The sequence below is a fragment of the Notechis scutatus genome, chromosome 2 (genome assembly GCF_049901735.1).
Source record: "Notechis scutatus isolate UNSWTSFEM ecotype Mainland chromosome 2, rNotScu1.2, whole genome shotgun sequence".
NCBI lineage: Eukaryota > Metazoa > Chordata > Lepidosauria > Squamata > Elapidae > Notechis > Notechis scutatus.
This window is the reverse complement of record NC_142010.1, coordinates 257,122,287-257,135,269: the sequence shown is the minus strand read 5'-3', so window position 1 is coordinate 257,135,269 and position 12,983 is coordinate 257,122,287. Positions and strand designations below refer to the sequence as shown.

Below are 12,983 nucleotides of genomic sequence, written 5' to 3'. Positions count from 1 at the left end.
GTTGGTATTTGAAGACTGTTGTGTTGTAAAATATTTCTAGGCAACCTTATCTGTTATTTTTGGCAGCCTCACAAAGTTTTTGGCGAGGCTCGTGCTTATCAAAGTTAATTAGTTTGCAGCAGCCATTTAACCATGGATTCGTAAGAATCATTAAAAGGTTTCTGTTCCCTTTGGTTCGTGTTTGTTTTATTGGACAAGGGTTTGGGTCAGAACAACTAACACCATATGCCAGTTTCTTAAAATAATTACTTTGTTGCAAAATGACTCTTATGGGAGTCATTTGAGAGGGAGTTGTTAAGTACCCAAATGTTGGTCAGTAGAAAACACCACATTTACAAAAAGGTAAGTTTCTGTCAGGTGTGAAAGACAAGGGTTACACATGAAGGTCTAATTAAACTGATTTATCAGTTTAATTTAACCATTTGTCTGAAATGGTATACCAGGGGTCTTCAAACTTGACAGCTTTAAGACTTGTGGATTTCAACTCCCAGAATTCCTCCTCCAGTCATGTTAGCTCAGGAATTCTGGGAGTTGAAATCCACAAGTCTTAAATAGGCCCGTTTTGTCACTTCCTGTGTTTCCGGAAATACCGGAAGTGACAAAATGGGCCCATCTTTCGGCCTGCAAAGCCTACAGAGGCTTCCCTCAAGCATCTGGCAGGTCGAAAAAGGCCTCAAACGGGCCGAAAATCAGCTGGGAGGCGCAGTGCAGGTAAGAAGGGGTATTGTGCGCACATGCGCAGGAGACGTGGGAGGGACTGCGCGCATTGCCTTCTGGGTGCTGGTACGCGAGCGAGCGCACACATGAAATTTTTGGCATAGGAGCCCAAAAAGGTTAACCAGCACTGTCCTATAATAATCACCGATGTCATTGATAAGCCACAATACTACCGCCTTTACCCTGGGGAAGCCACTCCATATATACATGGACGCCCCAAAATCCACGAAGAGGGAACTCCACTGAGACCTGTTCTCAGTGGCATCAACCCAGTTGCTTACAACTCTGCAAAACATTTAACCACTTTAATTAGCTTACTAAGAAATTCCAGCAGCCTTTTGAAAAGCACCTTTGGGATATCCAATTTGCACTTCCTTTAACTTCCACTTCAATGCTTGCTTTGGTCTTGCAGTGCATTATAAGAAAAGTAAGGTTTTATATTTAGGGCAAGAAAAAACAAATGCACAAGTATAGAATAGGTGGTACCTGGCTCAACAGTGTAGTAACTGCGAGAGGGGTCTTGGAGTCCCAGTGGACAATCAATTAAATATGAGCCAGCAGTGTGCTTCTACTGCCAAAAAAAGCCAAGGCAGTCATAGGCTGCATTAACAGAGGGATAGAATCAAGATCACATGAAGTGTTACTACCACTTTATAATGCCTTGGTAAAATCACACCTGGAATATTTATCCAGTTTTGGTCACCATGATGTAAAAAAAGATGTTCAGACTCTAGAAAGAGTGCTGAGAAGAGCAACAAAGATGATTAGGGGACTGGAGGCTAAAACATATGAAGAATGGTTGCAGAAATTGGGTATGTTTAGCTTAATGAAAAGAAGGACCAGGGGTGACATGATAGCAGTCTTCCAATATCTCAGGGGCTGCCACAAAAAAGAGGGAGTCAAGCTATTCTCCAAAGCACCTGAGGGCAGAACAAGAAGCAATGGAGGGAAACTAATCAAGGAGAGAAGCAACTTAGAACTAAGGAGAAATTTCCTGACAGTTAGAACAATTAATCAGTGGAATGGCTCGCCTCCAAAAGTTATGAGGAGGTTTTTAAGAAAAGCTTGGACAGCCATAGGGTTTCCTGCCTGAGCAGGAGGTTGGACTAGAACAAGGGTCTTCAAACTTGGCAAGTTTAAGACTTGTAGACCTGAACTCCCAGAATTCCTGAGCTAACATGACTGGAAGAGGAATTCTGGGAGTTGAAGTCCACAAGTCTTAAAGCTGTCAAGTTTGAAGGCCTCTGGACTAGAAGATCTCCAAGATCCCTTCCAACCCTGTTATTCTGAAAGGGATCTCAACCAGTCTAACAATGCCTCTAAATACACACCTTATCTTGAGAAATCAGGTAGACAGGAATACTGGCCCTGCCATTGAGACTGCTAACATGCCTTTAATCATCTCCTTCAAGGACTTGGAAATGGTTTGCTGCTTGCGATTCCTTTGTACTCCAGAGTTAGACACCCACCTGGAGCCATTAAGGCTCATTAGACCTTTACAACTCTGCTGCTATTAGTAAAACAAAAAGAGAGCTGATGGGCTGATTATTCAAGGATTCAAATGAGACACACCATTCCTGCAAGCAAACTACAGAGGCTGCCTCCCTAATCTGGGGCAGCAGCACCCAAGGCTCTGGAGAAACAAGTGCAAAGCAAATGAGAAATTCAGTAGGGAAAAAAAAACACCTTTACTCAGTAGTTAGTACACACTTTGCTGATTCTAATGATTTCTTACTGAAAATCCTAAACACATTTCTTTCAAAAATGTGAAAAGCAACCAGTTAGAAGGAGACTTTTTTTTTTTTACAATGCTACATCACAAATAGCACTTGCAATAAATATGCCTTTTTTAATCTGATAATCAGAGTTGGAAGGGACCTTATAGGTCATCTACTCCAACCCCCCCACCCGCCCAAGCGGGAGACCCTACACCATTTCTGACAAATGACAGTTCAATCTCTTCTTGAAGGTCTCTAGTCTCTTTTTTTTCTTTTTTCCTTTTTTCTTTTTCTTTCTTTTTTCTAAATTTTTTCCTTCTTTCCTTCTCTTTCTTCCTTTCTTTTCCTTTGCTTATTTGTGTATGTATTGTTGGTTGGTTTTAATTGTAAAAACTAATAAACTATATTTAAAAAAAAAAAAAAGAAAGTCTCTAGTGATGAAGCTCCCACAACTTCCGAGGGCAACTTCTGTTCCATGGGTTGATTGTTCTCCCTGTCAGAAAGTTTCTCCTTATTTCCAGGTTAAATCTCTCCTTGTTCAGTTTCCATCCATTCTTCCTTGTCTGCCCTACAGGCACTTTAGAAAATAGCTTGACCCCCTCCTCTGTGGCAGCCACTCAAATATTGGAAGACTGCTCTCCTGTCTCCCCTGGTCCTTCTCTTCCCTAGACTAGCCATGCCCAGTTCCTGTAACCATTCTTCATATGTTTTAGCCTCCACTCCCCTAATCATCCTGGTTGCTCTTCTCTGCACTTTTTCTAGAGTCTCAACCTCTTTTTTTTAGTGAGGTGACCAAAACTGGATGCAGTACTCTAGGTGTGGTCTTACTAAGGCTTTTTAGAGTGGTATTAGTACCTCCCTTGATCTTAGTTGTATCCCTCTGTTAATGCAACTTAGGATTGCATTGGCTTTTTGGGCTGCTGCTGCACACTGCTACGCCTTTTTCACTTTGCTATATTATTCTCTAGGATAGGGATGGGCAACCATGGCTCCTTTATGACCTGTGGAGCTCAACTCCCAGAATTCCTGAGCCAGTTGTGTGAAACTATTTTTTCACACTTAATGACAATCACAGCATCCCGTGGTCGTGGGATCAAAATTAAACCGCTTGACAACTGGCATATATTTATGATGGTTGCAACGTCCGGGGCATGTGACCAGCAGAGTCAATGGGGAAGCCAGATCCATTTAGCAACCACGTTACTAATTGTTGGAAGTTCAAACCTACCCCTCTCCTAGGAAAATGAAATATTTTAGGATATACTAAAAAGGCAGAATATTTCCCCTAAAAAGAGAAGTAAAAACTCAGAAGCAGAAACTCACCTCAGAAGCAGCAGCTCACCCCCACCTTTGCTAATGGGGGGGGGGGGGCATTAAGGCCTGGGCCGAGTATTCTACATAACAAAGCCCTCTACCCATCTCACCACCTGGCCTGGGGAGATTGCATCAGCCAGCACTCAGGTGAAGTCATGTGGTCCAGACAAAGCCTACAAAGTTAGCTAAGACTCCCATCTCTGAGAGTCTGACAGCCAATGGGATACATTTCTTACACAGGAACAGGAAACACTAGGGTGGGAGGTCCAACAGAGGGTATATAACTAAGGGTCTCTCAGCCATCTTGCTCCTTTTCTTTTCCTTCACCCAACATCTTGAAGCATGAGATTGTCCTTTTCACTTTGGAGCTCCAAGCCATGTGGTCCTGTCCACCATTAAACCATCTTTCCAAAGAGCCTCTGTGTTTCCAGTGTCTTTTTCCCCACTTGGAACTTTCTTCCAACATAACATATAACTGCAGTGATTCACTTAACAACTGTGGTGAAAAAAGGTTGCAAAAAATATTGGGCTCAATTGTAAGTCAAGGACTATCTGTAGCAGCTGCTCAATTGTAAATCAAGGACTATCTGTAGCAGCTGCTCAGGATAACTATCTCCATTTTAAACCCAACAGGTCCTGTTAAAACACCAATGATCATTTAAAAATAATCCCTCTGCATTCTGAGTACACAAAGACACCCACAAAAGCGAACAACTGATGATGGTACGCGGTAGCAAAAGGTCTGATTGTTCTTCAGCACTTATTTAGATTTCCCTTCTAGTTTCAGAGATCTTTTGTTGTTGTTGCTTATCAGATCGATGAATCTAGTAGGAAAATTCTCGATACAACAAAGGAAATAGCCAACTTTCTATAACACGCATGACTTCAGCCCAGCTTTTGCAACCGCCTGCAAGAAAAAAAAAACCCCATCATGCTCGCCAGAAAAGGGAGTCCATTTAGTTCTGGAACAGATTTCAGCAATAAATGAAAACAGAATTCCTACTAGCCTTGGTTACTAAGTGACCCAGATGGTTTTTATCTGCACAATATTAGAGCTGTTGCAGCTCAAACCCACAAATCGAAGCAAGCGTAATTCATGTATTCTGCAAATAACATTAAACACAGCTTTAGGAATATAAGATGCACGGTGTATCTTTCAACTGTTGGTCTTTTTTCCTCGGCATCATTTGAAGACACGGAGACAGGAAAGCGAGCAGTCTTCCTTGCTCTCTTCTGCAGCAACAGGGGTGATTAAAATCTCTTCGGCAAGGGATTCCTTGGTTTTATAAGCAGCCCTTGACTTACAACCATAATCGAGCCCAAAAGTTTTCGGCTGCCAGGCGAGACAGCCGTGAAGAGAGTTTTGCCCCATTTTGTGACCTTTTTTTTGCCAACATTGTTAAGTTGAATCACTGTCACTGTTAAGTTAGTAACATGGTTATTAAAGTGAATCTGGCCTCCCCACTGCTTGCCAGAAGGCTGCGAAAAGGGATCACATGATCTCGGTACAGCATAACAGTTATAAATACATGCCAGTTGCCAAGCATCCAAGCTATCATCATGTGACCATGGGGATGATGCAACCGTCGTAAGTGTGAAAAACAGTCATAAGTCACTTTTTTTCAGTGCCGTTGTAACTTCAAACAGCCACTAAAAGGATGTAAATTGGTGTCTACGTGTACCAAGGAGTAGCTTTAGACTTAGAGACGCCCTCTAGTTTAGCTATTGGCTGTACACTCTTGAGGAGGCCATCAGATTGGGCAGGATGGATTGACTATCTTTTCATCTTATTGACTTGGACTTCCAAAGACTTGGAAGAACTCTTATTTCCTATCCTGCTTCTGCTGTGAAGCCTCTAACTTGGTTCCTTCTACCAAAGAGCTCAAGGATGATGGTACGTCCTAGTTTGGCAAAATAATCTCCATTGTGTTCTGGAAGCTGGCAGGATGGCTCCCTGGGGTTTTTCCAACAGCTTTCGTCATGCGAAGAGAAAGGATTCCAAGATGTTCCACATGGTCATGAGCCTTATTTAAAAAAAAAAAAAGAAAGGAAGGAAGGAAGGAAAAAAAAATGGCGAGGCACAACCCCAAGGCACCTGTCAGCCTTCAAGACTCCTTTCTCTTTCTCTTGCTATCTTTTCGGCTGCCATAGTAACGGGGGGAGGGTGAAATAATTGGGCTTTGTGGGGATGGGAAATGTGCTGGAGGTTTTAGAGAATGAACTATATAACTTGGGGGAAAACTTTATTGTTTATGCTTCCTTGCTTGCTTACGGCGCAACTGCAGCTCTTTGTCAAACTAGGCCAAGGTCAACGGCCAGATGTCTGCATCACCACCTGAAGATGCCCCACATGACATGATACACATCTTCGATTGAATGGACCGTTTGAACTATGGTGGGTGGGAACGTTGCCATCACTTTGTGTATGTGTTTTTCACGCGTAAATCCTCAGATCTAGAATTACTTTGATGCTACCACTTGAATTCCAGTAAAAGCCCTTTTCTCTATAATAATGGAGTCTAAGAGTGTCTTTCTTGGATTTTGAATGGAGCACCGTCTGACAGCACCATGGAAGACGTTCATTATCAGAGGTCACGTCAAAAAAAAGTGTTTGCTGGTAACGCCTGCACTGATCACGTGACCATGGGGATGCTGCTATGGTTAAGTGTGAAAAATGGTCATAAATCACTTTTTTTCAATGCTGTGGTAACTTGGAATGATGACTAAACAAATGGTTGTAAGTTGAGGACTACCTGTAGAATAAATCTGTGATGGGGAACATGAAGATTATTGGGCCAGCTTAGTCAGTCAGTAGAACTCCAAGGAAAAGGATGTCCTCTTAATCCCTATTCCCCTTGCATTGCTTTCTTCTGTTCTCCATCCTTCCCACTCAAGAAGGTGGGTGGAGCTGATCCAGTTGACATTCCTTCATTACCACTAGCAAGATCCAATCTGCTTTGCCTGCAACTCCACTTTTTAGGGAAGGCTACCTCTCAGGTGCAAAGAACATAACTTCTAGGGCCTTTGTCGCCATGGGCGTAATCCTCAAGGTAGGTGGTGCGCAACCATCCTGTGGTGGTCATCCCAAAGTGCATAGCTAAACATCTATGGAGATTCTCAGTCATCCAGGTCATGGTTGTTCCAAAAGTTCTTTTTTCAAGAGGCAACTGTCCAGTTGCCTCTTGAAAAAGCACCTTTGGGATACCTGTATTGGGTGAGACAGGGAAAAATGGCTGCCCACTTGTCTTGTCCAGATCATCACAATATAGAACACTGGGATTAGGTATTCCATCATTTTTTTCCCCTACAGAACAAGAGCTGATATCCAGGGATAGAGGGTAACAGAAGGGAGTTCATTAAACCCTTTATCAGGAAGGGAGGCACGTCTGGCCTTTATCCATGCCAGAAGTGGTATTCAGCAAGTTCTGACCAATTCTGGAGAACCGGTAGCGGAAATTTTGAGTAATTCGGAGAACCGGCAAATACCACCTCTGACTGGCCCTGCCCTCATCTCTTCTCTGCTTCCTGAGTCCCGCTGATCAGCTGGGTCTTCTTTGGTTGCCCTGCACAGGAGAATGGAGCTGGAAAGAGGTTGGTGGGATGGGGAGGGAATGGGGATTTTGCAGTAACCTTCCCCTGGAGTGGGTGGGGGGAATGGAGATTTTACAGTATATCCTTCCCCTGCCAGGTCCACCAGGCTACGCCACGCCCACAGAATCGGTAGTAACAAAAGTTGAATCTCACCACTGATCCATGCCTGACTTCTGCAATAATTATTTGTATGTTCCAGACTAGGACAAATTAGATTTATGGTTGGGCAATTTACCTTGACCAGAAAGATTAATCTGCTCTGTACACTATTCGCTTCCAGGTCCAATGTAAAGTGCTGATGTTGATGTTTAAAGTTTTAAATAGTCCCATCCAACATACCTTGACAATCCTAAACCCTAATTTCATTTCATCTTTCCTATCATTCAAGACATAGTTGGTGGCTACTTAGGAGAAGTTCTTCCCAGTTGTGAGATGATGATGGTGTCCATTCAGTCGCATTCAACACTTGGCGATTCCTATGGGCCAGGTCTCTCCATGTCTTCTGATCCTACACTACTTCTTTGAATTGTTCTATGCTCTGGCTGGTATCAGCTTTGATGGTGTCCAGTCACCATTTTCCTTTTACTGCTAACTCTTCAGATCATAACTGCTTTCTCCAGTGAATTCCCCTGCATGACATGGCCAAAATAAGTGAGATGCAGTTTTCTGATTTTTCCTTCTAGTGACCTATTTGGTGTCATGCATTCCAGTACTTGCTTGTTAATTACCTTTGCTATCTAAGAAAAATACGCAGGAGTCTTCTCCAATACCACAGCTCAAATGAGTCAATTTTCTTCTTTTATCATAGTTGTGATATATGCTTATTACACACACTGGATTTCCCTAATTTAAAGGTATTTTTATAGGACTTTGGAAGGCCTGGCAAAAATAACTAATATTATTTCTTTTTCTTTTTTTCCTTTTCTTCTTATTCAGGACTCTAATACTGTTCCTACATTGGCTTTAATATAACATTTTATTTTGATGTAAACCTCCCATGCTGATCATTTGATGAAAAATTTGGAGAAAACATTTTAAGCAAATGCATGTGAAAACATTGTTGAACAGCTTTTCAGAAAAAAAAATCTATAAATTCAGTTGATCAAATAATGACAACTGACAGACTGCATTATTGAAACGTCGTTGCCAAGAATTCATTACTAAATTCTGATTTCCAACATGTAGCGTAGATCCAGCATTTTCCAATCATTGTTATACTTGCTGATTAGCTTTTTGAGAGCGTTAAAATTTATTTTTGTCTGTTACAATTCCTCTGAGCATACTGAATAAATAAGCATGGATTTCCCCCCCACCCAATAAACTGATGTTCACAACTGTGTTTGTAATAAAATAATACTATATTCCAAAAAAGTTTGGCTGGAGGAAGAGCATTTTTTACTCATTTTTAAAAAAATGTGTCTAGCTTATTTTTTATATGTTTCTTTCGGTGCCCTTCAGCAGATAAAGCAGAGTATTCTCATATCAAAGCAGCAACAAATACAGAAATATCCTCTCCTGCTAGAAAATCGGCACAAACTGAAGCCTTATCAAGTACATCTGATCTTTTCTCATTTCTCTAAAAAGAAATATGTGGAGGCATTTCTGCCAAAGTAGGCTTCTCACATAATAAAAAAAATATTTAAATTCTCCTATGGCGAGCAGCTTTCACATACCACTTGGATAAAATTTTTAATGGTAACTTCTTTCAAGATGAAAAACACAATATTAAAAACATTAATAAATCTACTAGATCAGGGGTGTTAAACTGGCAGCCTGCGGGCTGGATGCGTCACGCACAGGCCACCCTAGCTCCACAGATGGGAAAAACGTTGTGAAACATCACGTGACAGCAACATGACGCTGCGAGTCTGATACCCATGTAGTAGATGAACAGTTAATTTGAGAAAAAAAATGCAACACCTAGGGCAGTGGTCGCTAACCTTTTTGGGCTCCTGTGCTGAAAATTGCACACATGTGTCCCCCGCCCATGCGCGTGCCTTACCCCCGCCGCCCCCTTACCTCCACTGCTCATATGCATGCCTCCCAGCTGATTTTTTGGCCTGTTTAAGGCCTTTTTCGGCCTCCCAGAGGTTCGTGGGAAGCCTCTGTAGCCTCTGTAGGCCAAAAAATGGGCCCGTTTCGTCACTTCCTGTATTTCCGGAAATACTGGAAGTGACAAAATGGGCCTGTTTTTCGGCCTACAAAGACTGCAGAGGCTTCCCTCGAGCCTCTGGGAGGCCGAAAAAGGCCTTAAACAGGCCAAAAATCAGCTGGGAGGCGTGCGCATGTGCAGTGCAGGCTAGTTTAGCTGGGGCTCGTGTGCCTGCACAAATGGCTCTGCGTGCCACCTGTGGCATGTGTGCCATAGGTTCACCATCACGGACCTAGGGATTATTTTAGTGGGAAGTCTTAAAGGCATCTAACAGGGAAGAGGCCTGTCAAAATAAGGCCTAGTAAAAGGAGTTAATACAAGTAGCTATTTTCAATTGTAAATAGCATTTTCACAGATGATATTAAGTACATACCAGATCTATGTTCTGCATTATATCCTGGAAAGAGGGGTGACTTCGAAATTGCTCAAAGAGATCCCGCTTGTATAGCAGGGCATACACTAAATTGGGGTTATGATGGAGGGAATTTGTTAAGCAGGAGTTGATTATTTCTAACATCATTCGAATGACTTCTTCAATCACATTCAAATCCTGGGCCTAAAAGAAAGAAACAAAGGTATTTCTAGTCAGGACAGGTATTAACAAACATATAACAGATATCAGAACATTTCATTATTTTTTCCCTAGGTTATCACTCAAGAACACATTAATTAAACTTTTTAGCAGAGCAAATAATTTTGATGGAACGTAACACATTTATTTATTTCCATATTTGATTCTCAGCAAAATTAATTTGCTTGGAAATTTAAATAATAAATCATCCATCTCAAAAGGTTCGACAGACTGACTGGTTTTGCTATTTTTAAAAATGTAATCAATTGTAGGTGACCTTTTAGACAGCTTTAAATGCAACTAATACAAACAAATACATTTGAATTCTATCAAACTACAGTTCTGGGGAAATTATCAGGATTTTCTTGATAAGGGCCCAGAAACGATCCCACTGCAATTGTATTTTATTATTTTATGCCAACTATACTAGGTACCTTTTTAGTATTCAGCAGTCTGAATATTAAATGAATAATAAAACTTATAAAAAAATAAGCGGTCTCTGATCTTAGATGCCCAGGAGTGAAGGGCTGTTTAGGATATTATAATGGTAGCAATGGGTTAAAAGCTGGCAATGGCAAACCACTTCTGAGCTCTGAAAGCAATAAACGAACAAATTAAATAAACAAATTAAAAAAACAAACAAACAAACAAATAGATAAATTTAAGATTGGGCAAAATGCACAAGCTGAAACGTGCTCTTTGGAAATCATCAAAAGACAGAGTTGCAATAGATTTGTTGGGTTCCTTTGTTGCTTTCTGAGCTTAGTTGTTTTCTTGCAGACATTTCATTACCCAACTAGGTAACATCATCAGTACTAGGCTAGCCATTCATTACCCTAGTTACCCAAAGAACACAGTGGCTGAACACCATCAAAGTTGACATCAGCCACAGTATAGAAAAACTCATAGAAGTAGTGTAAAATCAGAATATGTGGAGAGACTGGCCCACAGAATTGCCAAAAGATGGATATGACTGAATGGATAACATCATCCTTCCATCCTTCTGAGGTGGGTAAAATGAGGACCCACATTGTTGAGGGCAATAGGCTGACTTTGTAAACCGCTCAGAGAGGGCTGTAAAGCACCATGAAGCAGTATATAAGTCTTATTGCTATAGCTATCATCATCATCACTTCAGATGACCCCCTCCTCAATAGAATTCAGTCATATTCAAGAGTCTGTCAGATTCATAAATAACCTTCCAAAGTGATCATTAGAATAACTAACGATGCGGGGAGTTTCATGCAAAGAGGCTATAGAGCCGAGAAGGGAGGTTTTACCCCCTACTATGCAGAAGGAAATGAGTGGGATGTTAGCAGAGTAACCCCTTCTTCTACCCCCAATGTAGAAATGTAGAAACAGATTTATTTTAATTTATTTATTTAAATTATTCCCCCTTTTCAGCTAGTTAATAAGTTTACTTTTGGACTTTTGGGAAACAGGAAGAGTTAAAGAACAAGGAGAAAGTCAAGGACAGAATGTATGTAAGATAGTGAAATACTATCAACAGAGAGTAGTGTTTTTCATTGTCTTAAACTATCAGTACAAAGCTGGGACATTTCTGAATACAGACATGGCATTAGTGTAGATATAAACCATGTTGTAAAAACATTTCACCATTACTAAAAATGTTTGATTTTCCTATGCAGTAACTTTCATACTCAGATGCAAAACAACTAAAGTACAGAACTGGGATTTCTCCTCAAGACAGAGGCTTAAGTAAGGAAGGCTTTAGCAATTATCCTTCAATGCAACAGCTGCTCTCCATGTGAAAAAGGTATTTTATTAGCCTAGCATTTTTGTACATCATAGCTTAGACTTCTGAAAGAATTGTGAACGTTCCCCTTGTAAAAACTTTCACTAGGCTTCTAATTCTGGAATAATAATAATACTAATAATAACAATAATAACAATAATAACAATAGTAACAATAATAACAACAATAATAATATCCAAGTGTTTTTTGGATGTGTTTAGGTGTCGGCCTGCCATGATTTGGGTGACAAATTCTATAATACCAAACAAGTTCTTTACAAAAGGAAGTTCTCTAGAAGTTACAAAGGAAGATGTAAAATCCTTCTCTAAAAAAAAGGAAGCCACCCAGAATTTGGTATAGGAGAGGGAGGGGGAGGGGGGAGGGAGGGGGAGATATAGAAATAGAGAGAGAGAGAGAGAGAGAGAGGGAGGGAGGGAGGGAGGGAGGAGGAAGGAAGTTGACTGAAGTTAACGATCTGGTATCTACTTCATAAACATAGCAATCTCATTGATGATTGAGTAACTTGTGTACAGAATGTCTGAGGTAAACAAAAGCTACTATAAGCATTTCAACCCTATACATGAGATCACTTAGCTCTAGAAGTGTGTTGCTGTAATCCAACTCCCAGATGTTTGCTACTAACCCAGCTATAAACTGGGCCAAGCGTGATTGATCAACACAGTCAGGGCACCAATTTAATCTGGACAAGCCTCTGCTGGCTGTAACTACCATTTAATTTCTGCTTTATCTAGAAGTATTCTTAGACTGCGGCCCTGATCTTTGAAGGGTAATATAATCCCACTCAAAACAGGTTTAAATCCTATTGCTGGATCTGCCTTGTGTCCCAACCAGGAGCATTTTCAATCTCAGGATCTGTACTAGTGTTTCTCAACCAGAGCATCTTTAAGTTTTGTGGACTTCAGCCCCCAGAATTCCCAAGCCAGCCATCTTAAAGTTCCCAAGGTTGAGGAAAAACTCATCTAAAGCTTCACCCAGCTAATAATTGCTGCATGGCATCGATATTTCTTTAAAAAAAGAAAGAAAGAAAACTTGGCTTAATTTAAAAGCATCAAAAAATCTGCTTTATTTGTTTTGGGTTACTATGGGAAAAACATATGCATCTCATTTATCATCATTCTAGGAAGTTTCAAAAGCACCGCATGA

The 12,983-nt window shown here is 40.9% G+C and overlaps 1 protein-coding gene across 10 annotated transcripts in view; it reads right to left on the bottom strand.

Moving 5' to 3' along the window:
- Positions 1-12,983, bottom strand: part of DYM (dymeclin) — a 250,890-nt gene that overhangs the window by 46,043 nt on the left and 191,864 nt on the right. For all 10 annotated transcript variants that reach the window (XM_087958660.1, XM_087958661.1, XM_087958655.1 and 7 more), the window contains one exon: positions 9,866-10,048. In XM_087958660.1, coding sequence (XP_087814786.1) covers positions 9,866-10,048 — 183 coding nt within the window. The remainder of the gene's footprint in view (positions 1-9,865; positions 10,049-12,983) is intronic.